Below are 27,403 nucleotides of genomic sequence, written 5' to 3'. Positions count from 1 at the left end.
ATTCCCCGCGCCAAAAACAACCACCGGCCTCTTCCACGTCCAAGTCACTCTTTCACTTCTCTTGTTTTCCCCTCATATTCACGTCCTTGTTGCTCCCCTCCCCTGTGAGTGGTGGTGCTTCATCCGATTGTTTATGGAGGGGGGTCTGCGACGACTAATATTGTGCAATTCAATTCATCTTCGACCTCCAATCGCAAGATATCGCATCTCGTCGGACCTGATGACCACCGCCGCTTCCCCTCCAGCCTAATCGTGAATCATCTGCACCATCGCCCTTCAGCGTCGCTCCTTCTCATTGGGCTTATCCTGATTTACGATCTTCTCGCTTTTTGGTCAACAAAAAATTTCTTTATCTCATACCTTTCTTGTCGGAAAGTGCAGCCGGAGTCGCCATGGCGGTCAATATGGCTAGTCCGGCCAGCACTGCCGCTGCAACGGCAACCAGCACCGCGCTGGCAGATCTTCCATTGGAATATCTCAGTCTTTACCATACAGTGGATACCAATATTTCTTCTATTTTTGTTTTCTATGGCCCCGTGGCCACCGCCAACGCAACCGTGAGCAGCTCACGAATTCAAGCGCATATCTTCACACCCGCCGGTTATCAGAGCTATCATCGCATTACGATTTCTCCCGCTGCGCCTTTATATGCGGCTGTCAACCATCTTCCCCGCGAGAAACAAGGAGACCAGGTTTGTCGGGGGCTTGCTGTCAGTATGCTGAAGTATTTCTCCGAGCTATCGGACCCATTGAAGCATCGGTTATTGGAGACTACGCAGGATGGCCGTCAAGGAACCCGGCCCCCAAAATTATTCGATGAAATGCACGCGGCAGATCTTGCAAACAAAATGACCAAAGTGGAGGAAACATCAGAGATCGTTCGCGACCTCCGCAGTGCATTTCAAGAACGTAACGTTCCTTGGGCCGATATCGATGTTGTACTGCCGCCAGGTACCATCCAGGCTTCACAAAGACGTGAAAGCTCGGACCTAGATGTCGACGAGACGAAATCGTCTCAATATGGCCCATATACCCCACTGATCGCAGCTCTTGGTGATCCAATGTTCCTACCAACATCAAGATTAAAGCGAGCTCCCTCCCAACCGACAAACGTCAGTAAATCCAGAACTTTTGCGCGCAGCCAAAAAGAGGCTCTCCGTCTGACCATGTGCGAACTTGTGGACACCGAGGAACGATACGTCGCTAAACTGTACTCTCTTGTCCATGAGGTGGCAGATGAGTTTCGACAAAAGGCTCAAAGCAGGGGGCCATCAAGTACGAGTCCCAGCGAGAAACAGCTAGCAGAATTGTTTCCTCCTTGCCTGAATGACATTCTGGACGTCAATCTTGGCTTCTTAGATGACGTTCGCCAAGTTCTTGACGAAACAGAGAAGGATGCCCTGACCGATATCAGCCAAGATACGGAGCTTCCTCAGCGTAGCTCGAGAGAGACAAGAGACTCCATCGGTGCAGTCGCTTTTGCAAAAGCATTACTCACTTGGCTACCACGTTTCTCTCAACCATATGCTGAATATATGCGGGCACAGCCCAGTTTTACGCAGACCCTAAATTTGTTCATGAAAGACAGAAACTCAAGTTTCTCCAAGCGAATATATGAGACGGGGGAGCAAAGATTGCGATCTTTGTTGATGGAGCCCGTACAGCGACTTCCTCGATATAGTCTGCTGATAGATACCATGACTGGCAGCTTGCCGTTGGTCCATCCTGCCGTTCGTCCTTTACTCAAAGCCAGAGATATTGTTAAGGATATTTGCGCACTGGACGATTCGTCTCCGTCGAGCCATTCGCAAGGTCTCAAGCGTCTCCAAGAGCTCGTCGATGGATGGCCGGCTCAAATTTTCCCCGATGGACGTTTGATCACTGCGGTTGATGTGAATGAGGTAACACCCCCATACCAGCTAGATGAACAGCCCTCAACAGTAGGGGCTGGGATTCTTCTTGTCTATAAGAATTGTCTTGTCATACTGGCAAAGCCGGCAGAAAGCCGAGCGACTGCCCGTGGACTGCTAGCCGACATCGATAATGCAGCATCTCCGACCAATGATACGTCCATGTCCCTACTACCTGGGGAGCTTAAACTTGCTCAGATATTGGATCTCCACATTGTGCGCTGTATGCAGTCGATATGTGGTCGACTGTTATTTGTTGCTCCCGCATCATATAAACACCTCTCGGGCAGCTTGGAGAGCGGCTCTGACCTCCTTGCTCTAGAACTGACCGGCATGTATGAAGGCAGAGCTAGTCGGCTAATCGAGGAAATTACGAAAGCCAAGATAGAGGGCCGCTTTCCCGAGGAAGAGCGTGAAGGTACCAAATGGACTCTGCGCAGTCCTGCTGGAACTACCGGGTGCGCCAGCATTTTGGCTTGTGTATGCGAAGAAGGAGAGACGGCAGCGCTCGATAGCACACGGTCATCTTCCATTCGAATGATTTTTGACACACCGAGAGCTATGTGCTCACAGATCTTGGCCCGTGACAATCTCGACATCGTTCTATCTCTCTCACCTCCAAATGGCGACCATTTCCGATTAGACATTGAGTCTGTTGTAGGAAATTCGTCCACGGATTTGGTCACAGTAGATACGTTTGTGACTACTCTTGCGCGAAGATGTAAGTGTATCGCCATTCTAGACCCGGAGGCTTTCACTAATGTTTGTAGTACAAACCTTCCTGTCTCCTATACATGGCCCTCGCAACCCAAGTTTAACGAAACCCATCGTTCATTCAAATTTTGCTATTATTCGCTATATCGCAAGCAATTTGATAGCGCCAGCCAAGTCTTCTCGAGGATTCCGCCCACCTTCACCTACGAAACTTCTCTCCAATCTTCTCGGCGGTAGCCGCGATAATGTTCCTACTTTGAAAGGCCCAAGTTCGGCTACTATTCTCGGCGAATTCCCGAAAATGCCTCCACCGCGACCTCAACATTCTCGATCCAATACCCTTCCATCAACATTCCCTACTAAAGATAAGGAGAAGCAGAAGGAAGAGACCCCGAGCAAGATATCGGTAGTTGACTCTTCGGAGAATCAGAGGCCAGATGGCCAGCTTGGACTTCTGGAGCAGACATTCGCAGCATATGTGCTTTCATTGCAGTCTCGAAGTGGGAATATTCTGGGACGCATGCTGCGATCTAGAGATCATGCGGATCGTTCCCCGGTTAATGAGCTTTACAATATCTTATTGGAGGACCCGAGCAAACTTCAAGCTGCCGCTGAGGTACCAGTTGATACCTTATTTGTCGCCTTTGAAACATTCATGAAAAACGCCTGGTCTGATAGTATGGGCCCTGTTCTGGATCTTCAATCCTTGAGAACATTACAGAGCCAGTTTGACACAATGTTTCCTCGCGATTTTGATGAGAGTTTTCGGAAGTTCCTGGCAGACACAAGCCCACAAAATCGCCGTGCTTTAGCCGCTATCATTCGACTTCTCGCGGAGCTACTTGATGCGTCTGGTAACGATGGTGATCGTGGGGCTCTGACGATGGCATTTGCAGAGGTCCTTACTCAAGAAGGCGATCCAGTCCATCATGTCTCTCTATTGGACCGGCTTGTCGAAGACTTTGATGCCCTTTTTGAAGAATTTATACCTGGCGGCGCCTCAGTTGAAGGCACTTTGACTTGTGATCAGACGAAGAATTCCTCGCACGCAAGCGCTGGCTCCGTGGGCTCCAACAACTCCTCATTCCGAAAACGCTTTGGTTTTGGTCTGCATAAAGACAGCCAGAAGAGTGAAGGAGAGAGCAAGGTCGCCTCTATACTCCGGACTTTGAGCAAGCGCCAAAGTCCTGCGGATTCGGAGCCCAATACTCCTAAGGGATCTTTAATACGGTCCAAGTCAACTGATGTCGATGCTCGTTTGGGCTTTCTTCGGCCTACATCTCGTGATCGACCAAGCGGGTTCGCTTCTGAGGAACATATATCTAGGCCTGGCACCGGCCATGGGCAACCGCCGTCCTTGTCCTCTATCAGAGGTATATCGCAGGATGGGGTTGTGAGAGTTCGCAGAAAACGCAGAAGCTCTCTCTCTGACTTCCGCCCACCGACAGCCTCTTCTGATGCGTCGAATGTTTCTCCAACTCATCCCTTACGCCCGGTTACACCATCTAGTCGTCCACGCGGTGAACAAACAACACCAACCAGCCAATCACGTCCGCAAAGCAGCTACCTGGCAGCCTCGCCCGCAAGAAGTGCATCGCCAACCAAGGCAACTTCACCTGCTCGGCTTGGATCACCGATTCGAAGAATGTCGCCCCCGCGTCCCTCCACCCCCAGCAGAAAGGAGAATATTGACCCAAGAATGCCCCAGACGGAACTCTCAACTAAATCCAAGGCCGAATGCTCAGACTCTTCAACAGAAGACATCAAAAGACGGTCACGAGCTACCAGCATTCCTCAACGCACTCCAGGACTTCGTGAACGACCAGCTGTTAACGGACCGGAGAGCAAGCGCCCGCAATCTTCCTCATCCCCACAAAAGACACAGAAAATGCGAGTACAGAGCCCACAAAAACTACGTGATCGTGTGCAACACGACAAAAAGTCCCAGGCCACTGCTCAAAACGGCATGCGGGACGAATTGCGGACCCTTGGCGATGAACTACAAAGTCCGCGACTCAGCCCATCCAAGCAATCAAGTCCAGAGCGCGGCATTGGAAGTGGAGATCCCCAGAGGCCCTCAAGTTCACGATCGGTACTCGAAGCGCGCTTGCGTAGTCTCGAGAGTCGTTTCGACAGCTTTGCTGGTGAATATAATGGCCGCACCTCTGCCCTCGAAAGAGACGTCGAGTCTTCTTTGATAGTGAGCGAAAAGCGTGTAAAGAAGCTTGATGAGCTCTATCGAGAGGCCAGTGCTGAGAACGAGGCACTTTATGATCGATTCAATTCAGAGCTGAGCAAGATTGCCAGAGACGTCAGATCCGGCAATGGAGAAGATGCTTTACAATCTCAAATGGAAAAGGCAATGGAAGAGATAGCTCGGCTCAAGAAAGAAAATCTGCGTCTCAAGAGGGAAGTCGGAGGTCTCCGAGCTCAGCAAGCTGGTGCTGCCCTGCTGAAAGCGAGCGAGCAATAGTGATTCCAGCTGACATCGTCAACGCTCTTCATTGCATTTACATCACTTCTGGATCATTTTCATTCTCACACCTTTTTTTTTCACTGCTTTGACCTACCCTGATACCATGCGAATGTTCTTTCCTTTGTTCAATTCTTGGTTCTGTATGCCTCACAGCGCGTCTTGATTATTTTTTACTTGATTCTTCCTTTCCTTCTTGTCACTTTCGAGTCCCATGTACGCACATATGGCTCTTGATCATACATAGCATCGGTGATCTATTTGCACGGCATTCTCTTTGTTCACATGATATTATTATTGTACATTAGCCGATTTATCATCAGCTTTCAGCGGACCGCCCATAAGGCGCACTGTCTCAGTATCAATTTCCTTATACATCCAATCCCACTTCACTCTCCATTTTATACCGCTGTGTTTAAATTCTACCTCGCCAGAATGGCTAGCTGACGGTCTGCGACCGGAAAGCAGCGTATCAAATGTTGGCAAAGCCAGCAAATGTTCAACTTGGTCATCGTTGTTTGGTTGACCGGGCCTGGCTGGAAGCATTATTGCCAAGACCGGCACTGTAAATCGTACATCACCAGGTGCGTCTCCTAGGAGTATATCGTTCAAAGACCGGGTCTTTAAGCGAGGCTTTCTAGGACCAGAATCTTTCCGAACTTGCTGCAAATCGTTTGTTCGGAGTGGCCTCAGCACAAAAGAAACTGATTCGGGCAGTTCATTCCTACCTGCATCAGTCGAAACAGACGAGACGTGGAACCAGAAGCGGTCATCCCACAACGTCCAGTCTGTTGCCAATGGTTTCTTGTTGACAGGAACATTGATATGTGTGACTGGTGCCCGGTTTCGGAAGTATGGCTGGCGCGATAGAAGCCACAAACTCTTCTTTCTGGTCTGCGATTCTTGCGGGCTTTTCGTGGTCGATGCTGATGGGTCAGATGGTATATCCAAAGGCACAAATCTGACACCACCCAATGTAAAGGCTTGTTGGGTTTGATGGTCTTTTGGCGAAAAGACTCTAGAAACAAAAGGCTCAAAGCTTCGCAATGAAAATTGATTTGCTGGACAAGGTGAGATCAACTCTGTGATGCGTCGGAGAGCCAGACATTCGATCTCCTTGGCTCGATTCTCAGATAGATTGGATCGGAACGAATCCAGGTATTCTGGAAGATCGAGAAATTGAACGACTAGCATTCCAGACTTGAGATTCAGATCCAGAACACGGCATTTTGAAGAAAGAAGTCGATCTGCAAGCTGGTGTGAGGTTTGGAGGATATTGTCGCTTGCTTTTATAAGAGAGAGTATTGAGGGAGATTGGAGCGCGCGAGGTAGACTACCAGAGCTTACCAAACTTCGAACGGCATTGCGAGGCGTGAGGGTAGGATCAAAATTAGTAGGATCAGAGACATAGGGAATCTGAAATTTGTGACAAGTTTCCAGTATATCTCTCTTGGGAAAGCCAAGAAAAGGTCGGCAAAGGTATACACCACCAGTTGCAATTGAAACATTGACAGGGTCTTCTGGTTTCCCTTTACGAATGTGACCGTTTGACTTGTAATCGTTAGGTACGAAGGAAACGGTAGCCCTTGCCTTATTGTTCATGCGGACTTGTGTTTCAACAGAGGCATTGCGTTGTCTGCCTGACAGAACGACCGAAGACCCGCTCTCTGATACACCAAAGAGACCCCGGCATTCTGGAATTCTTGCTACTCCCTGAATACCGGCAAGACCGGCCCCTCGCATCCCAGTGCTGAGGCGCCAGATGGTGGTCTCCACGGTGTCATCCTGGTGATGTCCCAGAAGCAAGGTTTCGATTTTGCGGTCCCGACAGGCTTTCCCAAGAGCTTGAAATCGTAATCGCCTGGCATGAGTCTCAAAAGCAGTGATGCCGACCGCTTTTGAGTCCGGCTCCTCCCGACTACTCAACGACGGAGACCAGTCTAGTTCAAGGATCTCCGTTTCCAGGCCTACATGATATTAGCAGGAACGCTTTTATAAATGTCAGATTTAAATAGATACATCTGAGGTAATGGGACGATAAAATCAAGGATACATACCCAGATCTCGCAGCCAACCAGCCACAGTCTTAGCTTCGCGGTTGCTCTCCTGGCGAGCCTTATGGTCAACCACAAACGCGGTAACTGATATGGACCCATGAACACCAAGTTTCTCGAGATTTTTGCACAAATACGCCAAGCACATCGAATCAGCACCGCCACTCACAGCCAGACCTGAAAGTATTAGCATAATGGGTTTTGTAATGTACAAATCTCCCCAAGAGTTGATGATAGATCATACCTATCCTGTGCGGCAATTGGATGAGGTCATTTTGATCTCTACGGTCATAACGAAGTGTGCCACGGGCACCCAGCCATGCTCGACGAAAACTCTCGGCGAAAATCGCCGGTGTGATGATTTTCGGCATCGAGGCAGGTTGGTTGAAACAGCCGCGGTGAGGCTCGTCAGAGTCGTCGGCTTCCCGGTCACGTGATTTACATAGTGTCGACCGGGTTGGATTCGTTTTCATATCTTTTTTTCTCCAATTTTATTTAAAATAATTCGGACATGATATGTATGTGTATCTCTTGAGTAACTATGACATATTAAGATCGATCTCTAGTCTAAAATCGTCCTAGGTGAGGACTAGCGGCGTATCCTAGGTCTCAACTTGTTCCATCTAGGGCTTTGCTTTCCAATTGATAATTCGAAGCAATCTTGGAAAAAAAAGGATAATCCATATAATGAATAATGCCTTTAGCTCTCATGATATAATATATTGATCAAGTTGAGATCCAAGCAAAAGCAAAGCAAGCAAAAGACAAAAATCAGGAATTGCAAGCATTACGATTCACATTCACATGCAGTGAGTTTGAAACTACCCTCCTTTCTGCCGTTCTTCTACATCTCTTTCTACCACCCCCGAGCCTTTGAAATGATAATAGAAACGAGATGCGGTAAACTAAAGCCACCAGCAGGTCGTCTCGAACTTATGTTACACCACGGTACTTCGGCTCTAAATCTGACCTCCTAAAAACAGATGAAGCGCTAAAACGTCCCTGATTCCAAAGGGAAATGGACAAAAGTAAGACACTTCAAGAAATGAAGTATGATCGAGAGTCTAATTTTGGATTAGGCCTTCAAGACTGTGGAACACTTTTGGTATTGGCCTCAGGCGTCCCATAAGTCGCAATGTATGTGGACCCGGTTGGGTCAATATCTTTGGATTATGATTCATTACAATGACTATGAAAATTATTGTCATAGAGGGCGAGGACGCCTGAAGGGGGCGATAGAAGGTATTTGGCAAGGATTGGACAGGCCTCAAGAACTCAGGGGGCCTTGAATACGACCAACATCATTTGAAAAACTATAAGAGAGGTGGAATCGACAGCACATTCGTCCCAGAGCGGGCATTATACAAATATCAGTTCTACAAGACCTCATAATCGAAAAAGTCAGAATGAAGGTTTCTCTTGCAACTATTATCATCATCGCCTCCACAGCAGCCGCCTGGAAGGTCACCGGATTCACAGACGACAAATGCACCCAGGCAGAAGGTTTTTCATACGGAATCGACGAAAGCATCGGCTGCTTACTTCTAACAAACCCAATCAAATCATTCCTGGTGGAAGATATGCCTGACGACATGAAATTCCACGGCGGAAGCAATACGGGATGCGGCGAGTTCATTACAACCGGTGGCAACGGCTGCCAGTATCAAGGACACGAGTTCCGTTCATTCAGCGTCTGGTAGTTACTGCACGTATGTATTATTTTCGTCTGGTGTTGCGTACGGACTGGGAATTGCTCTAACATTTGATTCAGACTAAACATATGGATTGGACGATCAAGTTAAAAACCCATGATGGGTCTAGGTAGTAAACCTCTACTAGCCTCGAAAGGACCAATCTACCATATCTTCCATAAATTGTGGATGGAAGAGACATCGTGGTCAATGATCTTTGAATCAGATTAATGCTATTACATGAGTTCTTTTCTCCCCAGTATTCAGATAAATTAGTCATCTCATCTTAGTAGGGCACGAGAAGTTTGATGAGACACTTGGCAAGTATCCGACGTGTTTCAAGCAAGACATAAAAGCAGAAAGAAGTAAGATCACAAAAGTCCTGACGATAGTACTATAATAGTAATGAATGCTCAAAGGGAATTAGTTCTCACCACACACCATGCTCCCATCGGGTCCTCGTTGAGGGGTTTAGACTCGGCTAGTGGCTGCATAGTAAAACATGAATTCTCTACTCGGTCACCAGCTGGATGCAGAACTGTTAATAGTTAAATGGTTACATGACAAACTGATTTAGAAATGTCTATATATACTTTTCATCACCTATTCGCATCTCAACCGCCAAATCAGACCTGCGAAGTGGATCTGATGGGCAAGGAGCCCTCGGCTAATTTCCTTTTTAGGAATCACCGATCGCCGTCGAGTCTTGGAATTGATATTGCGAGAAGAGACAAGTTCAATTCCAAAGTGATTCTAGTTAGTTCTGAGCGATTTAAAGGATCGAAATCTGCTGTCCTTTGTAACGAAGATTCTTTCATCCAAATAATTCTATTAAAATGGGCTCCATTCAATCACCATATCCGCCAGGAATCCACGTCCCTAGCTTGACGTGGTTCAAATCAGACAGCACACAGTCTGTCGACTGGGGCCTTCAAGAGAGACACCTTGAATTTCTCATCAGAAGTGGCATCCACGGAGTTGTGGTTGCTGGCACAAATGGCGAGGCCGCTACCTTGACACCAGAGGAGAAATGCAAGCTTGTACGCCTCACTCGATCCACAGCGCAGAAACTTGGTCGACCCAGTCTGCCAATTACCTGTGGTACCTTTGGTGGATGCACACAGGCGATAATTGAAGATACAAAGCTGGCTGCTGATGCGGGTGCCGATTATGCTCTTGTACTGGTGCCGTCTTATTTCCATTTCGCGCTTGACGCAACTGCAATTGTGGGATTCTTCCAAGAAGTGGCTTCAGTATCACCGATTCCCATTATTATTTACAATTTCCCTGGCGTTGCAAGTGGTCTCAATGTCACATCGGAAATGCTCGAAACCCTCGGAGAGCATCCAAACATCGTCGCTGTGAAATTAACCTGTGGAACTATTGCTTCTGTCGCTAGGTCAGCGGCTAAGTTTGGTCGGGCTGATGACGACAACCCACAGTTTGTTGCTCTAGCAGGCCAGAGTGACTGGCTTGTCCCTTGCCTCAGTGTTGGTGGTGCTGGATCTGTTACGGGTCTCGCCAATCTATACCCGAAGGTAGATATAATGTTTCCCAAGCGCCTGAAGCGATTAGTTGCTGATGATACTTGAACAGACCTGCATAGAGATATTCAACCTCTACAGGACCGGAAAAAGAGAGGACGCTGAAAAGTTGCAAATTCAACTTTCAGTAGTGGAATGGGGCTTCGGCAAGGGAGGGATCAACGGCACGAAGTGGGTTGTCGCCAAATATTTGGGATACCCAGAAGAGAGTGCTTGGTGTCGTCGACCTTACCCAAAGTTTGTCGACGAAGAGAAGCGCGCTTGGATCAACAAACAAGTAAAGGGACTGGAAATTGTGGAAAAGGCACTCTGAAACGAACTTATGACGCTCATAGATTGCATACATTGCATTGAATCATTATACATAGAAGTTTTATACAATAGCAAAGGCACGATCAAAAGTATCATGCATCACCTTTCGAATATCCATTCTCTGCTTCGCCTCGTCTTGTTGTCGTATGACTTCACTCAAAACGTCAGCTGTGATCTTTGCATTTGAGGCAACGTTCTCCATTCCTTTGATGCAAGAGATAATCCAGGATCGCTCTTCAGTGTCTTCACTTTCAACACCCAACATCAATAAAGGCCATAGCATGCTCACTGGGAGTGACGTGGTAGCGTGACTCGATGAGTCTGATGAATCAATTATAGAAGTATCTGACAGGGATGATGCTGGTGGAGGTTTCACGATGAGTCGCGTTACTTTGCGAATTTCATTCATGGCATCGAGGACATCAGTGGTACGCGGTAGATCTTGAGTGAAGGTTAGACTCGAGGTTATTTAGTATGAAGAGGGCATTCTCACTCTTATAAGAGACACGGTGCAGGTGAATGAAACTGGCATAGTAGTTTGCATGATAAACCCTCATGGTTCGCGTTATAGTCTCCGCCAGCGCAGGGGCTAAAAGTGTCGCAAGATTTCCCGTCACGGCATGATCCATGAGCGGTGGGCGTTGCTGCCAAAGAGTTTTGATATCTCGACTTATGGCGGCTGATATTAACATGACCTCTGTCTCATCCTCGACAGTTCCGCGGCGTCGATGCCAAGGGTCAATCCTTGATATTCGGCCCATGAAGAGTTGGACCTTCTGGAAGAAAACGAAAGCAGGCCGCATGATGAGATCTTCCAGCGCTGCCTCTGCGTCGTCCAGTCCACTACCAACCTCTGTGACTGCACTATCAGGGGATCGGAGATCGGTGTTAATGGTACTGTCCTCCTCTGCTAAGAACAGGCCCTCGCCCCCTGCACTGACTGCACGAGCATCTAGCAGTCGAAGCCAAGAGAGAAGGCGTTTTTCTATAGGGTAAAAGTATTAGCAGAGTCACAGCCTAGAGCTCGTTCTCAGGTCAACAATACCAGTCACACTCAGAGATTCCATTTCTACCATTTGCAGAGCATTGAATCCCTCCCGTAGATTTGCATGAGCATTTGAGACGTCCTTGGTAAGAAGGTCAATATATGATAGTAAGAAAAGGACGGCCAGAATATGCCGTAATTGTGAGAGCAATATCTTCCGATCTTGACATATGTCTCTCAAGCAATCTTGCAATTTGTCCTTTGCTGTCTTGTAATATTGGATATATGTTGATGGCTCTAGTGTTCCAGAGGACTCGAGTTCTAGGGCAACGAAAGCTATCACACCGTATTTGACCATGCGGGATGAAGAAGTCATTGATATAAGTTCCTTTCGCATCCAAAGCCAACGAGCACTGGTTTCCACCGTGGCTAGTATTGGCGGTGCTGCAGAACGAGCAAAATAATCGGCTAGTTGAGATTCACTCCATCCCATTGCGACATGAGAAGATCCCATTGGCGAAGGAATGCTTGTCTTTGGAGAACGTTCCATCAGTGCCGTCGAGCTAAAAACCGAGGTAGGGAATTGGATATCTAATGGCGATGATACTGTGAAAGATGCATCAGGCCATGGGATTAAATCTTGTGATGAATTCAAATCGATAGTATCCAAACTCGGTGAGAGACTGGACGGATAGTCATCCCACATGAAACTCGCATAGTTGAAAATCCGGCTAAAGGCCGAATCGTCTCCTGTTAAAACATCCTGATTCTCGATAAGTGAGCCTGGGGCTGGCGATGAAACCACTTTGGCTTCATCGATTGTCGATTGCGACTGTTCGGCCTGAAGCTTTTGACGATGCTTGATCTTCTTCGTTCGAATACCAAATTTAGAACCATCTTCCTGCTGCCAAGAGCAATCTAGTTGCAATCGACCGCAATGCCCACACTCCGGCCGCCTTTCATCGCAGCGGACTTTGCGTCGTCTATCAAGATTTCAGTACTCGGGACGGCCATGGACAAGAAGACTGAGTCCTTACCGGCATGTCAGACAGCCATTACGCGTACGTGGACGGTGGCGCCGATCTAGATGCGGGTGTTGTTCCCACTGATGAAACATGATGGGGGCTATCAGAGTGATCACTATTGACCATCGGCATGAGACGTAGACACTGGGGTTAATCCCCCTCTTTCGTTACTCACTGCAAAATGCACGTCCAAAGAGTTGATGTCGGGCTCGGCAAGTCTCCGGGACAGAAACCGGGGCAAACGGGGAAGCCTCCACTTCTTCCCCGCCATCGGCTTCGGCTAAGTGCCTTTTCGGGAAGCATCCGATGAGACTGGCACTTCTATTTTCTTCTTTTGGATTAGAGTTGCTACTGGTTTATCTCCCTGTGCAGGTGCGGGGATGTATCGCATGGAGAGGGATACAAAGATACAAAACTTGAGCAGCTATCTAGATCCCTTAATATTGGACATTCAGGTGTTCTTCGAATAGATAATAATTGCATCAAATCGTACCTGCAACCTTGAAAACACTATATTGAAAGCTTCCGAGGATTACTACTTTTATAAAATGACTTCAACAAAGCCGATTATTCTCCACCTTGGTGACCCTATTGAGTTCAACAAAGATCTATATTCCCAAATTGCCAATGATTTTACGGTGATCCGCCCATCGCTAGAAGAAAGACAACGAGGTGCATTTTTGGAAGCTCTCAGAGAAAAGAAATGGGGAGATTTCCAAGCTATTTTCCGTCCATTCTGGAACACAGGAGGTGAAATGGGAAGATGGGATGCAGAACTGATTCCACTTTTGCCGCCATCCCTCAAGGTGTATGCAAGTGCAGGAGCAGGCTATGACTGGATGGACGTGGATATTTTGGCGGAGAATGGTGAGTCTCGTTAAAATCATGTACCTGGCGCGTGTTCATAACAGTTGCAATTCACTAGGCATCCTATATTGTAATGGCGCCCAAGCCTCAAGTGAAGCCGTGGCAGATATGGTGCACATCCCTATGTTCTTGGTCGCCTATATCACAACTAACAATTATTGTAGGCGATTTTTCATATTATATCGGTCTGTCGTAATATGCAATGGTCCATGGACGGTGCTCGTTCCGGAAATTCTAAGCTTTGGCTTGAGGCCCATCAAAATACCGCGGCCACTGCGCATAACCCTTGTACTCAAACCCTGGGAATAATCGGCTTGGGGAATATTGGCTAGTATGCTATCCAGAGAAAGAAATGAAAAGAAAGAAGCAACACTGACAGCCCCAGCACAATTGCAAGGAAGGCCTACGCCTGTTTTGGAATGAAGATATTTTACCATGATCTCTATCGCAAGTCGAGAGAGCAAGAACATGCAGTGGATGCTTCATTTTGTGAATCGCTTGCTGAACTACTAGCCGTGGCCGATTGTGTTGTCTTAGCGACTCCCTTTGGTGGCTCACAACTCATCACGAAACAGACTCTAGCAAAGTTCAAAAAGGGATCCAAGTTCATAAATATTGCACGCGGGTCACTAGTGGATGAGATTGCTCTTGTCGATGCGTTGAAGTCGGGACATTTGTCTGCTGCAGGGCTTGATGTTCACGAGAACGAACCAAATGTCAACAAGGATCTTGCTCAGATGAGAAATGTTACGTATGTGCTTTAACTTTCCAAGCTTCTTGAGCAAGCCGGATATACTAAATCAGTGAATTTCATTATAGGTTGACTGCTCACACTGCCGGTGGTGCAGTCGAGACTCAAATTGGATTCGAGAGGCTCTCCATGGAGAATGTTCAAAGAGTACTATCTGGAAATGAGCCGCTGACTCCAGTCAACAGGCATTTAATGAAACCACAGAGGTCATAGTTTCCAGTGAAGTTGCTTCTTAATATAGTGGAAACAAATCTATTCTGTACAGTCAGATCTGGATGGCTCGATAGTATTAGATCGCAAGACATTCTGGATATGCTGCCAAATATGCACTTTCAATCTCACGTCCCATGTCACCAACACCTTCAAAGATAATGTCAGATTTCAATGACACACCAAGTGACTTCACAGCGTGACGTAGCTCCTCGGCCAATCTCTCTGCATCCGAGATCTCACTTGTTGGCTCGGGCTTATCGAGAAGATGGTAGCAGTTAGCTAGACGATCGGTGGCGAGACATGCCCGGAGTTTATGCAGTAGCATTAGAAGAGTATATGAGCTTTGCATCGCACAGCAGACAAAATATGGAATGGTATGAGGCCATTTACGGGTCATTATTCTTTCACAGGCCCCCAAGCCCGATGGGACTAGGTATGGAAGTTGACGAAAACAGGTTGCAACAACAAGGGCGGCTTTGAGGCAAATTTTAGAAGATTCTTGCTCAGTAAAAGGGAAAGTCGACTCGCGTTCTGCAACCCAAACAGGCGAAGGTGCGGAGGAAAGCCCGCGGCTATTGATTGAAGCGAGGTCGCAGTATTTTTCTAAGAATAACGGAATATCCATGAAAGCTCTGAAGCGATGTAGTCGAACTCGAGCACTGAGTCTAGTGAGTAAAGTTTCAATTAAATGGTGTTGTTATAATGAACTGACGTATAGATGAGAATACGGCTCAATCTCCACATATTTTCGGCGATCGGCTCTTCGTAATCTGATCCAAAATGTGTTCGTAGACAACGATCAGATTGGGTCATCAAAGACACGATGGAGTTATCCAATTCCGTAATTTGTGTGCCGATATTGGGTGGACGAGCCGAATCAACGGAGCTTTCAATCTTCTGAGCCATTTGATGGGAGGCGAAAAGTATCATCTGTGCCTGCATCATAAGACCCCAGGGCTAAACTCAAGTCAGTTGAAATTGAACTCAAAGCGAAAAGATCACAAGAACGGACTTACTTCCAAGTGAACATCAAACCGAGGATATGGAGTTGTTATTCGCATGTCATCGCAAGCAATTACTGGTGGCTGAATAGTTGTTAGTTGGAAGTATTTCACGATAGACTTATGAAGATGATCTTACAGAAAGATGAACATTGGAAGATAGGTAGGCGACAAACATCTAGGAGCTCCATTAGCAAGGTTTAATATCAAAATTATAAAACATACAGTTATCCACCAGGCTCTCCTTTGCGCTTCAGAAGACTCCTCTGGAGACTCTCCAAGTGCATGAAGAGAGATATCCATAGCTGTCGTAACAGCTTGATTGATACGAGCTCGCATCCGGGAAATATTGCCCCGTTGGACATACTCGTAGATAGCAAGCACTACAAGTGCTAGGATTGGGTCGAGTTGAATTGGCAGATCGGGATGAATTGATGAAGTTCGTTGCGTAATGTCTCCAGGTCGTAAGTTCGAAGATGGGCATAGATCATCAATCTCTTTTTCAATAGTCGCTAGTGCCGATTGAGCAAAGAGCTGCGCATATGATCTTCTGAGACTGAAATTTGACTCATTTATCTGAGATTCGTCCTGAGAAGGGGGAATCAAGACAAAAATTGATGATAAGGCAAGCCCCAGGGATGATTCTGGCCAGTAGGGAAGGTCGTTTTTCCTTGGGTCTGATTCACAAGGAGGGTGGAAGTGACTCGGCTGATCTTCGCGATGTGGAACTATGGAAGAGGGGAGAAGGGGAAGATATGGATGAATGAATACGTAATAAGCGTTGATGCTATTCTGGTCAATCAATAGATCAAGTACGTTCCTAGATTCGGCTTAATTCTCTTGAACTTACATTTCGTCTTCGTTCTGATAGGCTCGAATAGAGATCCCCTCTGTATTCGAAGCTAATGATGTGCTGAATGGACCATCACTAGGAGTGGGTAGATCCCAATTTTGTCGATTTTCAATTGCATCGGATGAAGTGTCCGGCGGTAAATCCAGGTTATGGACTCCAGCAAAGGGAGTGACCAGGCCCATCATATTTTCGAGGAACGGGTCTATTAAGTGGTTAACATTAAAAATTAGATAAAAACTTTCATATAAAAAGGACAAGAGATCTACAGCAATGGGGATATGGCGCCTACCAAAACCATCTATCATTTCTGAAGGGAGACATTCTAACGGTGGATCGCCGTTGGAACGACGTTGTTGCGCTTCTTCATAACGCGCGCCCCTACGTGGACCACCGCGGCGACTAGGCTGATAATTGCAGACACGGCCTTTGCCAGAGCACTATCCTCGGAGCTTCTTTTTAGTCTCATTGTCAGGGAATAGAGCATTCATTCCATAAACGTACACTTTTACAAGGCTGTTGGCCATCACAACGAGTCTTGGAGGATCGACTGCACTTGGAATTTAGCGGTTACTTTATTCTCGACTAAGTGGATCCATACCATGCCAAACAGGCCGCCTTTACAGGAGGCTTCGTAATTTTAGGCATCTCGGCGATTTTATCTGGAGGAAAGGCTGGGGAACTATGATCTTGGCGGACGAAGCGTCATAAAACACGTGATCTTCAATACACTTGGACAATGAAAGAGATCGACGATGGGCAAATTTAGATACTGCACGTAATCGAAAGGGAAATCCCCGACTTCATCATAGAATTTACCGGAAGGAAAGAAGGAAAGTGGGTGAATCTTCAGGTGTGGTCAGAATTCGGTCTTTGATCGTTTCAAAGGCCGAGATATCCAACTCATTTCGGCGTCTGGAAACAGGAGGATTTTTTTTGGTTCTAAGTTTGATATCATTTCCAGATTATATTTTTGAGAAGATTTCACGATGATATTAACATTTCATGGATTTATATTATTTGTGATACTTCTACTTCAGTTCCACGAACCTCAAATTTGGCCATTGTTAAAAATGCCATACACTATACCACCTGGAAAAGTACTGTTAACCACAGCCAACCTAGCTAGGTACCTAGACAGCCACTGTATATTGGTACATTGGGAATAAGTAGTGTATTCCTCTGGTAGAAGAAGAAAGAATGAATGGAAAAAAGGGTATTGCGAGTTAGATACTTCAAAATATTCAAACAAGACTTCAAATGCTATCTTCTAGCTCGCAGATGCTATATTTACCCAGAATACACTGAAAATCCTCCGTTCAGCAACAACCTCCCTTTGCGCATTTGGGACCAACCTCCGGTGCCTTAGAAGTATCCGTCCGGCAGAAGCAAGACGACTGCACAGGGATATCCGCTACAGCAACAGCAATTTTCAACTGTGGTTCGATAATCTGGGCTTCAGCCGTACGACCCAATCGAATCAAGCATTCATGATAACCTTGCAAGGCCCACACATTGTTCGGATGCTGACGCGCGCGCATGACAGATTTGTCAAGACCTAGATCGGCGCGGTATACATCTGCCGCATCCTCTACATGGCCCTGCTCCAATAGGAGGGCTGCATATGCATGACGTGCAGGCTGCATCCAGCTCCAAGGTTCACTATATCCCAATCCATCATCTACTTCGATTGAACGACGAAGATGTTGAAACGCCTCCTCGTAATTCTCGCGTCGGTATTCGATCTCGCCATCTAACATTGCCGACGCAACGCCCAGAATATCAATGCATTTATTGGGCCAGTCGAGCCTTGTTTCCGGAACACGTTTCTCTGCTGCTCGATATAGCTCGCGTTGTTTCTCGGCTTTGGGAACATTACCCGTGGCTGCGTATGCGACGCCCTTTGCATAGTGGGTTATTGCGGTCGTAACGGAAAATAAAACTGGGTCTTCTGGGATCGGCCGCTCGATGATCTCTTCCCACATGCCAAATCGAACCATGACGTGCAAGCGGACTGACATGAAGATTTCCATGTAGTCGGCCATCTCAACGAGGAGTTCCCTTGGAAGGGTAGCTTCCATTCGACCAACGGCTTCCAGCGCAACCTCCCTCTGACCGGCAAACATCGCTGCATAAATGAGGGAGTGATAGTTGTGCATGCGATAGACTGAGTAAAAATTGAACAAGCCCTCTTCCTTTATATACTTCTCATCAGCAACGCAAGCATTCTGGTTTGCGCGAATCGCGGCCCGATAATCCCCCACTAAGACATCTAGATGAGAAGGCATATGGCGCACATGACCTGATTCAGGAATCAAATCTCTCAAATGGTCTGCCGGTACCAGTCCCAATTCTGGTGTTGGAGACATTTCGACCAGATGAATGTATAGGTGTAATAGACCAGGATGTTGAGATGCAGCCTTTTGCTTGAGTGCTGTTTCAAGCACACGTTTTGCATCAAGTGTTCTCGCCCCTGGCATAGGCTCCCCAGTCACCAAATCCCATAATTTCCAGGGAGTGAGACTGGTCAGGGAATCCGCGAACACAACCGCTACATCCAGATCATCGCTGAAAGTTTCATAGGCGATTTCCATCGCCTCCGCATACGCTTTGTTCTGCAAAGCATATTGCTCCATACTTGCAGGCTTGTCACTATGATACCGAGCTTGAATAGCTGTAATCAAAGCCTGTTCGACTGGTGATGCTTTTGCAGCCAGAGACTGAGCCTTCCGTGAAGCGTCATATGTTCGCTTCACCACAGCAGGTAGATTTGCACCGAAGAATTCCCAAGGTTGGTTGTAATTCGGGCCCAAGGTATATGCCAGGCCCCAGTAAGCCATGGCACACGATTCATCGTGAGCGATCGCATGCTCAAAACATGTTGCGGCTTCTTTGTGATTGAAGGCGTACGCCCACGTCAAACCTCGATTAAACCATATTTGAGCTTCAGGACTATCAGTAGTAATTATACGACCAAAATTGCCCAGGTCAAAGGCATAGTCCGTGTTTTTTGGGAGTTGGATATCCTCTGCTGCCATGCTGGGAGATCTCATGCTGAATGGTATGATGCAGGGTGTGCAGATTTGGGGTTGTGGAGGGGCTCGGCGGAGGATCGTATGAGGGGACACGACATTTATACACCGCACCACCTCCCTATCACACGGCAGAATACCGACTTGACGGCGAGACTCCTTTGAAAATAAGCATGGGAAAGAAGAGGCTCATTTACGCGAATGTGACTGAGAAAGTAAAGTTTTGTTAGGCCCCCTGTAGTGATCGTAAACGCCCCTCTTATGTGGTTCGCTAGAGTACCCATTTGACGAAGAGAAGCTTAGAAGATCATGATGATGCTTGACCTTCACTATCGCAACTAGGAAAATCAAGACTTCGGAGTCATCTATGGATATGGGAGTACGGAGATGCATTGGCCCTGGTCGAATTTACAATATCTCATCCCTTGCAGGGGTTCCGGTAGCTGAGAACGTGAGATCTGACCAGGTCGCGAACTCATTCGGGCTTATGCATTTTATACTTGGAGTCTACTTCTGTATCAAATGTGCACTACATATTTAGTGAAGTATAGCCAAGGACATGTGGTTAGAGCCAGTAGATGTTGTAATTGGAGACCAATAAGGAAAACAAAAAAAAAAAAAACAAGCAGCAAGGGGAATCAGAGAGCCTCTCCTCCATATGTACTCTAGGCTACATCATGCATGCCTCGCTTGTTTAATTGGGGGGAAAAATAGCCACACAAGTCATCGCTAGCAGTCGAGCATAACTGTATGTACGCAACGAGAGGAACGGAAATGAAATGAGAAACAGAACAACAAAAAGTCACAAGACCACTCCAGCTATACATGACGGGCTCACACATTTTCAGGTCGCGATTGAGCCAGAGACCGAACCAGAATTGGTCATTGAGTGGATGCTGCCGGGAGGGGCCGTAGTCTCGCCGTTCGTAACGTTCGGAGTGGTGGGACCACTAGGTGCTACGTGGCTCTCAGTGTTGCCCATCAAAGAGGGCGGCGGTCGGATCTCCTTTTTGCCATTTGTCTTATAATGAAGGATCATATCACCAGAAGTGCGCCAAAGATGGGTTCGCATAGTGGCCAGGGTCATGTTGGATGGCACCAGCTAAACTATTTGTCAGCGATGGAGACTAAAACTTTAGTTCGAAGGGATCATACCATCTTCTGGCAATATAATTCAAGATATTCTTCCGGTTGCATGGGATTGACCTCGGGCTCGTCCGGGTTGGGAGGATCAATCCGCTCAGCCACATATGCTAAGACCTTCTTCGCACGAAGCATGCGGTTAGCATTAAGACGAGAATTGTTGTTGCCGTTGACAGGAGGAGGGCCTCCATTGGAAGTGGGCCTATAGAGAATCATCGTTAATTTTGAGATCGCACGGGATAGCTTTGAAAAATAGTCGATAGACTTACACTTCGGGCTTTACAACAGGAGGCAAAGTCTCATCAAAAGGCTTCAAAACAAAAGCGATTTTGACCTGTTCCTTGAAAGGAATTTGGTTCTGAATGATATTAGAAAAAGAACAGACTCAAACAGACTCAAATCAACGATCGTAACAACTCACCTTCAAGAGAAGGTCACCAAGCCAATAGGGGATGGCTTTTTCAAGACGCTCGATATCCTGCCCGATATGTTCGACACTGCCTCGGTATAAGTCCGAAGCGACGGCAGTATCGCCAGTCTCCTCTTGTATAAAGACTGCAGTACGCGGAGGGATGCTGAGTCGAGGAGTTTCTGTTTCAAGACTAGGGGTTATAGCTGTCACCAAGTCCTTGCCCGGATTGGCTATCAAGAATTCATCATACTCGTGACGAATTCGTTCAATAACACCACTGATGTTAGCTTCATAGACCTTTTCTTCCTTGACTTCAGAAGTCTCAGATTCATCGATCTTTTCCTCCTGTATGAGGGGCTTCGCATCCGTCGAAGTTCGGCCCATTCTCTTGGGAAACTCCATGCGGAATTTCTTGCCAAATAGTGAGCCGCTTTTCTTGCGTTCTTCTGGCTCAGCTGGAGACTGCGGTGCTCCAGATTCAGATGGTGACATTGGTTGTTTATCCTCGGATTGGGTCTGATACGAAGGCCTTGTAGAAAAGTAGTCTGACCTATCTGAGAAGGATGATGGCACGGCATCAGGGTTTCCTTGCGGGACATCTGGTGTCTCGGCATCAAACGCAGGGAATGGAGAATTACTCTGCATGGAAGTGCTAAGATACGTAGCTGATGATGGTGTGCCGGCGTGAATTCCAAATCCAGTGGTGCTGGGACTTCCAGGAAAATCCATACCAGGCCGCAAAGTCGTTGAAGAGGGATCCTGCGAAATGGGGATTCCCACGCTTCGGGGAACATCGTCACCAGGGGCTGATGTACCTAGTGGGGGATTCATTCTTGCGAATTCTTCAGCCTTTGCCACGGCGTTCTCTCGATATTCATTATCTCGCCGGATCTCCTCGTCAACCAAGGATGCAAAGAGCCAACGCAGAATCCATTTCCCAAGATTAACTATGGAGACTGTTAGCACCAAAACGGGGAGTGAGGAACGTTTCTTCGGATACATACTTCTTTGATCATCTCTGAAGTTTACCATATCATCTTCTGAAAGACCGATCTCATCTGCGTAGACTTCGGCATCAAAGCAACGATTCGGTTCCAGAATCACGGATAGTCTACCAGTACGAACATCGATTGTGCACCAGTGCGATATACTTTCCGTGGTATTGAGCTCAGTAGCTACATCGTCAAGATGACGCTTTCCAAATTCTTGCACGGGAACACACTACAGTCGGGTTAGCTTTCACGATACAGGGCTTCAAACAGTGCGATAAAGAGAAACTAGTCAAACTTACTTTCAAAAGATCCCACAACACAACTTCTCCCGCTGAATCTTGTGTGAGGGTTCGTTTTCGATCATTCAGCATTAAGCACTTGATAAGACCATGCTGGCCTTCAATGCTTTCTTCTGGTAATGAATGCACTGGAATTGTCAAGCCAGGATCGGAATCCAGTCCATTTTGCGTGGAAATATCGCTAGTAGGACTTCTCAATAACGTAGATGTGGCAGAAAGTTGTAAGGCAGCACTGTAAGGGATCTGTTTAGGTCCGTCCTCAGACGGCTTTTCTGGCCCAGTCGCAATTTCAAGCTCAGTGTCGACGTTCCGCCACCGATTGATACTAGATTTGGGCGTGGCTGTCCAGATGAAATCACCGGCTGCCACGACCTTGACAACACCTTCGTGCTCCTGCAACGCTGCAACGGATGTTCCTTGCTCCGGGTCTGGAGATCTCCTGATATCTGTCTTCGCGACCAAGCCAGAGCGATCGCTGGAGTAAAAAACTGACAGGTCTGGCTGGTCAGAATAGAGAGACCACACACTATCATTATGCATGGTCAATGTATTCATGCATCGGCCGGCCGTCAACGACCAAATCTTGATTGTCTGATCCGATGAAGCGGTCATGATAGTATCCCCATTTTGATTGATCAAGATATCACGAACGTTATCTGTGTGACCAACGAATTTGGTGACCAACTTGCCAGATTTTGGATCCCAAACACGGACGACGTTCTCTGGTCCTCCGCTGGCAAGCACCGACGAAACTGCCCCAAGAGCATAGACTGAGCCTTTCTCAGTGGTATCGTCACCACCTGCATCGATATTGAGGACCTCGCCACCGCCATTCAGATCCCATAGATAGAGCTTATGATCCAAGCCTCCAGAAGCGACCCAACTGGCTTGGCCGCCGGGGCTGGCCACGGCTTTAACATAGTCGGCGTGTTTCCCGATGCGCTCGGGGACTTCGGTTGACTCGGAGTGCGGACGCCAGAGCCTCACAGTAGTATCGGAGGACGCTGAGACAAGTGCGGAGTTGTTCTCGGTTAAGACAATGTCGTTGATCCAGTGGCTGTGGGCCTGGACCTGTGTCTTAAATCGAGTAGGGCCGGGCTTGCGATTGGAAGAAGAAAATGGATTCTGCGAAGAGAGAGGATTGAGAGGGAAATCAAGATCCCAAGAACAAATGACGCCGTCGCGGCCAGCGGAATACCTGTATGAGGGCGCAAACAGAGGTCACGGTTAGCAAGCTGTGCAACCCACATAAACGAACGAGCGAAGCCGCAGACAACCCCAGAGGGATCACAGCAGCAGAAATGGCCAATACACGAAGTGTTCAACAGTCCATTCTTCTGAAAGTGAGGACAAAGGGTATGAAAGCTTACAGAATAGAGTTTTGACGGTCAACAGTCAGACCATTGACCCCCAGCCGGTGCCCACCGGGGGCATCGGGGAGAGGAAGCACTAAAAACGATATCAGTCAAAACTGCAAGGTGGAAAAAAATGTGGAGGCTGAATTTGAAGATGGACCAACTCACCATAGGTGACCCTCTGGTGGCTCAGTTTCCGTGCCATACATGCAGTTTGGGGAAGAAGAGTGAAATTGCGGAGGAGATGCGGAGCTTATCTGCGCTTCAATCGAGGGCCGATCACACGTTGTCGGGTGGGGGTGGATGGAAAACGACGTCACTAGTATACCACAGAACAAATTAAGTAGAGAGAAAATGAACTTGATGGTAAGTGAAAAAGAATAATACGCACGCAAATAATATTAAGTACCCAAGGATGAAAGGATTGAGTGAGGGGAAGTTCAAGTTGGGGGGGGAGAAGAGGATCCGCCAGGGGCATTTCGGTTCGCGACGCCATAGCGCAGTATCGGCTGTCGGCCGTGTATCCCCGGATGTATGTATTCATACAATAAATAAGAGTAGGAGGAGATGAAGATTGTGGATTGATTTGTGTTTTCTGAGAAAGTGGGAGTATAAGAAGTTGAATCTGGAATAAATTGACTTTCATCTCACATCATCTTCCATTTGTACTTCTCTGTACTACAGCACTGACTAGTTACTATCCATACTATAAGCAGCATTCATACGTAGTATAACTAACTGACTTATTTACTACTCGAAGGTAGAAGGGTTCTCAGATTCAAAGAATGTCTCTGTTCAGATCTATTGATACATATATCGCACTTTCAATGATATCCACAGCATAAACATGCTAGACTGATGTCATAGACAGACTCGACGTAATATCATTCAATGTTGATGCTCTCCCAGTATCTACAATATTACCACTTACCACCTAACCATTCCTCTGCCACTCGAGCTCTTTCTAGTCTTCAGAAAGTCATGGACATCCCACTCAATCAAATCCAACCTGTCTACACCAACCACACTCATAAAGAAGACCCAGCAATCCACTCCTTGCTCAGCCACTTCAACCTCCACCCCCACCCTGAAGGAGGATATTTCAGAGAAACAGATCGAAGCACCCTCCGAATTCCAAATCCATTCCAATCAGTCAGCACCACCACAGGACAGACTCAAGATGAAGACACTCGCGCCGCAAGTTCAGCCATATACTACTTGCTGACCCCAGACTCCCCACTAGGTGCCTTCCACCGCAATTCAGGCCGGACAACGCATACATGGCATCGAGGAAGGGGGCGATATGTCATTATTCATCCTGCGAGCGAAGACCTGAATGGTCATGATGGGGATGTCGGTAATTGCAAAGCGGAAATTGAGACCTTTGTAGTGGGCCCCAATGTGGAATGTGGGGAGCGTATGCAGTGGGTTGTTGATGGTGGGAAGTATAAGGCTAGTTTCTTACTACCGGACTCATTGGATCAGGACCAAGATGGGTATTCGGGTGGCTTGTTAATTAGTGAGGTATGTAGATATATTCCCCCTCCTGAATGAGGCATTGGACATGCACTGATAAGGTATGGTGGTAGGTTGTTGTTCCTGGGTTTGAGTTCAGAGACCATGACTATCTACGAAAAGATCAATTGGTCAATCTTTTGGAAGAGGATCAGGTACATGCGCTAGAGTGGATGGTCAAATAACTATACTATCATGATTACTTTCCAAAGCAATCATGATAATTGAACCTTGATACATTTCGAAGATTGGAAATGTACAGCCATGCCCAAAAGCTAGGACTGAGATAATCACTTTTGCCAATTCTATATCTAGATTCCCCTCTATATGACCTTGATAATATACAGTAAATAATCCAATTGACACTTGACAAAGAAACCAACATTTACAATCCACAAGGCTGTCCAGCACATCACTCCTTCTCAGCCTCCCTCGTCCCTTCAAGCGTATTCCAAGCCCACTGATAACTTCCCAAGAACACCGCACCACCAATGCCAATCCAAGCTACCCGAGGTCCAATACCACGCCAAAAAGCACCAAAGCCCTCCTGCGCAATTCCCCGCACAATATCCCGTACTCGAATCGGGGCATTAGACCCTCCATCTCCACGGCGAGCAAGCATAACTCGAGTTTTAATCACATCCAATGGAGTCGTCAATCCAGCCGCAATCGCACCAGCAACACTACCAAACATCGCGCTCGTAGATGCAGGAATTTGATCCTGTTTCACAAGTCCCGAACCCGCATCCTTCTGTCGAAGATATCGCTGCGCATAATTTTCCTTCATAGATTCCCACATCGTGAACTGAAGGACGGTAAATGGGATCTCTCGCGCAATAGTTATACCAGCTCCCCGGTACAATTCCCGAAATACCTGTCCATACCCTCCCTTCGCAGCCGCGGGGGCAGGACTAGTACCGGTCGGTGAAGGGATAATGGCATTTGTACCGGCAGCAGGGACGGCAGTTGAAACGGGTGCATGACGAAGGGACAAGATATCCTTCAGCGCGAGACGACTTGATCCTCCGAATAAACCGGCCTGAGCTCGCTGTTTGACGACTTCTGTCGGGACGCGCACGGCACATGCGGCGATTTCACCTAGTGACGAGGCGACGGAGTGTGTGAGGAAGACATGGGTGCGGGAAGCGGGTGCGGAGTCTGGGGAGGGGGGGGAGAAGAGAGCGTTTGACGCCGTCGTAGACGATGAAGAAGGAGGCTGCTGAGGGAGCAGAGCCGAATAGTACGGATGGTAGTCCTGCGTAGATACCTCGGACTGTTTGACGGAGGGAGAGTCGAGAGGCTTGCGGTGCGGTGTGATCGCGTGCCTTTTGGAGACGGGTTTTGATGGTATCGAGGGGATACAGGGAGCAGTCAACTGTTAGACCTGCGACGGCGCCGGACTTTAAAAGGGAGAATCAGTCTTTTTTTTTTGTCTATGTAACTTGAGGATTGGAGGTGTGCTTCGTACCAGAAGGGACCTTGTCCATAGAGAGGAGACTGATGTCTCTCGCTCGGCTTGTTCGGCCATGATATGAGAGGAATTGTAGGACTAAAATGTGCGTGGAGCGTGTCTGTTCTATTGCGCAAGCATAATGTGTTTTGCAATGACTTCAGCGCACGACCAGGGGTGATTGAGGGAAGGGAGAGAGCTGAGGCTGTTCACCGGTAAGTGCAAGAATGCCCGTGGAGAGAGCTCCGCAATTGACGATCCAACAGTCAGGCCATTCCGATATCGCCGGACCGGAGGTTGACTTAGGGCATCATCGGGTCTGAGCCAGCTACTATTCTATTATCAGACGTTCTATCCTCGGGTAATCCAGTAGTTGCATTTCTAGTGTTAAATTGGATAATGAAGATGGTATATTCTTATATTCAGAAAATTGTATCTACTGAATTGGGGGCTCTTAAGTACAGGTTTACCGCGCAAAGACTCAGCCATCAAAAAATGAAGACCCCCCCAGAAGATACCCGACACTGGACGATCCACGACAAATCTAAGAGATAAAATAATCTAATCATAGCCAGCTGAATAGGCAAATTTTGCCAACGAACGCGAGTCCCTCCAAGAACGCCTTTGAAAAACCACTGCTTCATCCCACAGCATTCATCGAAGAAGAAAAAGAATCATGACCACGGGGACCAAGACAGTGCAGGATTAAAGAAACCGCATATTAACAGCGAATATAAAACTAATAAAAGACAATGAGTCGTACAAAGGTCGACGCCATTTGCAGCGACCTCAGGCCCTGAAATCCTTCCATAATT

The 27,403-nt window shown here is 47.3% G+C and overlaps 11 protein-coding genes across 11 annotated transcripts; 5 read left to right on the top strand and 6 right to left on the bottom strand.

The window, feature by feature from the left end:
- Positions 1 to 392: 392 nt before the first annotated feature.
- N7469_007015 (putative Rho guanyl nucleotide exchange factor) lies at positions 393 to 5,097 on the top strand (the record flags this gene model as incomplete). Its single annotated transcript, XM_056645933.1, has 2 exons — positions 393 to 2,631; positions 2,681 to 5,097. 2 exons carry the CDS (start codon positions 393 to 395, stop codon positions 5,095 to 5,097), a joined length of 4,656 nt encoding a protein of 1,551 aa, XP_056499374.1.
- A 294-nt stretch (positions 5,098 to 5,391) lies between these two features.
- On the bottom strand, positions 5,392 to 7,624 carry N7469_007014 (tRNA lysidine(34) synthetase; the record flags this gene model as incomplete). Its single annotated transcript, XM_056645932.1, has 3 exons — positions 5,392 to 7,064; positions 7,155 to 7,328; positions 7,396 to 7,624. 3 exons carry the CDS (start codon positions 7,622 to 7,624, stop codon positions 5,392 to 5,394), a joined length of 2,076 nt encoding a protein of 691 aa, XP_056499373.1.
- A 933-nt stretch (positions 7,625 to 8,557) lies between these two features.
- Positions 8,558 to 8,851, top strand: N7469_007013 (uncharacterized protein; the record flags this gene model as incomplete). The annotated part of the gene is made up of 1 exon (XM_056645931.1): positions 8,558 to 8,851. One exon carries the CDS (start codon positions 8,558 to 8,560, stop codon positions 8,849 to 8,851), a length of 294 nt encoding a protein of 97 aa, XP_056499372.1.
- Positions 8,852 to 9,678: 827 nt separating this feature from the next.
- Positions 9,679 to 10,699, top strand: N7469_007012 (dihydrodipicolinate synthase family protein; the record flags this gene model as incomplete). The annotated part of the gene is made up of 2 exons (XM_056645930.1): positions 9,679 to 10,380; positions 10,439 to 10,699. The coding sequence occupies 2 exons, from the start codon at positions 9,679 to 9,681 to the stop codon at positions 10,697 to 10,699; spliced, it is 963 nt and encodes a 320-aa protein (XP_056499371.1).
- Positions 10,700 to 10,759: 60 nt separating this feature from the next.
- Positions 10,760 to 12,800, bottom strand: N7469_007011 (Zn(II)2Cys6 transcription factor; the record flags this gene model as incomplete). Its single annotated transcript, XM_056645929.1, has 4 exons — positions 10,760 to 11,139; positions 11,192 to 11,683; positions 11,744 to 12,666; positions 12,721 to 12,800. The coding sequence occupies 4 exons, from the start codon at positions 12,798 to 12,800 to the stop codon at positions 10,760 to 10,762; spliced, it is 1,875 nt and encodes a 624-aa protein (XP_056499370.1).
- Positions 12,801 to 13,256: 456 nt separating this feature from the next.
- Positions 13,257 to 14,539, top strand: N7469_007010 (D-mandelate dehydrogenase-like dehydrogenase; the record flags this gene model as incomplete). Its single annotated transcript, XM_056645928.1, has 5 exons — positions 13,257 to 13,575; positions 13,634 to 13,686; positions 13,740 to 13,906; positions 13,961 to 14,326; positions 14,395 to 14,539. The coding sequence occupies 5 exons, from the start codon at positions 13,257 to 13,259 to the stop codon at positions 14,537 to 14,539; spliced, it is 1,050 nt and encodes a 349-aa protein (XP_056499369.1).
- Positions 14,540 to 14,615: 76 nt separating this feature from the next.
- Positions 14,616 to 17,038, bottom strand: N7469_007009 (uncharacterized protein; the record flags this gene model as incomplete). Its single annotated transcript, XM_056645927.1, is given in 8 exon segments — positions 14,616 to 15,204; positions 15,252 to 15,496; positions 15,556 to 15,660; positions 15,680 to 15,718; positions 15,766 to 16,360; positions 16,391 to 16,830; positions 16,895 to 16,940; positions 16,992 to 17,038. The coding sequence occupies 8 exon segments, from the start codon at positions 17,036 to 17,038 to the stop codon at positions 14,616 to 14,618; spliced, it is 2,106 nt and encodes a 701-aa protein (XP_056499368.1).
- A 671-nt stretch (positions 17,039 to 17,709) lies between these two features.
- Positions 17,710 to 19,443, bottom strand: N7469_007008 (tetratricopeptide repeat protein; the record flags this gene model as incomplete). The annotated part of the gene is made up of 1 exon (XM_056645926.1): positions 17,710 to 19,443. One exon carries the CDS (start codon positions 19,441 to 19,443, stop codon positions 17,710 to 17,712), a length of 1,734 nt encoding a protein of 577 aa, XP_056499367.1.
- Positions 19,444 to 20,266: 823 nt separating this feature from the next.
- Positions 20,267 to 23,828, bottom strand: N7469_007007 (WD repeat protein; the record flags this gene model as incomplete). The annotated part of the gene is made up of 8 exons (XM_056645925.1): positions 20,267 to 20,524; positions 20,578 to 20,767; positions 20,835 to 20,923; positions 20,987 to 21,924; positions 21,982 to 22,198; positions 22,269 to 23,466; positions 23,639 to 23,717; positions 23,792 to 23,828. 8 exons carry the CDS (start codon positions 23,826 to 23,828, stop codon positions 20,267 to 20,269), a joined length of 3,006 nt encoding a protein of 1,001 aa, XP_056499366.1.
- A 776-nt stretch (positions 23,829 to 24,604) lies between these two features.
- Positions 24,605 to 25,323, top strand: N7469_007006 (cupin domain-containing protein; the record flags this gene model as incomplete). The annotated part of the gene is made up of 2 exons (XM_056645924.1): positions 24,605 to 25,147; positions 25,213 to 25,323. 2 exons carry the CDS (start codon positions 24,605 to 24,607, stop codon positions 25,321 to 25,323), a joined length of 654 nt encoding a protein of 217 aa, XP_056499365.1.
- A 227-nt stretch (positions 25,324 to 25,550) lies between these two features.
- Positions 25,551 to 26,666, bottom strand: N7469_007005 (putative mitochondrial carrier protein (Pet8); the record flags this gene model as incomplete). The annotated part of the gene is made up of 3 exons (XM_056645923.1): positions 25,551 to 26,296; positions 26,406 to 26,538; positions 26,607 to 26,666. The coding sequence occupies 3 exons, from the start codon at positions 26,664 to 26,666 to the stop codon at positions 25,551 to 25,553; spliced, it is 939 nt and encodes a 312-aa protein (XP_056499364.1).
- Between the last annotated feature and the right edge of the window lie 737 nt (positions 26,667 to 27,403).

This window comes from Penicillium citrinum (genome assembly GCF_028827155.1).
Source record: "Penicillium citrinum strain IBT 23319 chromosome Unknown utg000006l:1.0-3011923.0:1.0-3012962.0, whole genome shotgun sequence".
Lineage (NCBI taxonomy): Eukaryota > Fungi > Ascomycota > Eurotiomycetes > Eurotiales > Aspergillaceae > Penicillium > Penicillium citrinum.
This window is presented reverse-complemented; position numbering and strand designations above follow the sequence as displayed.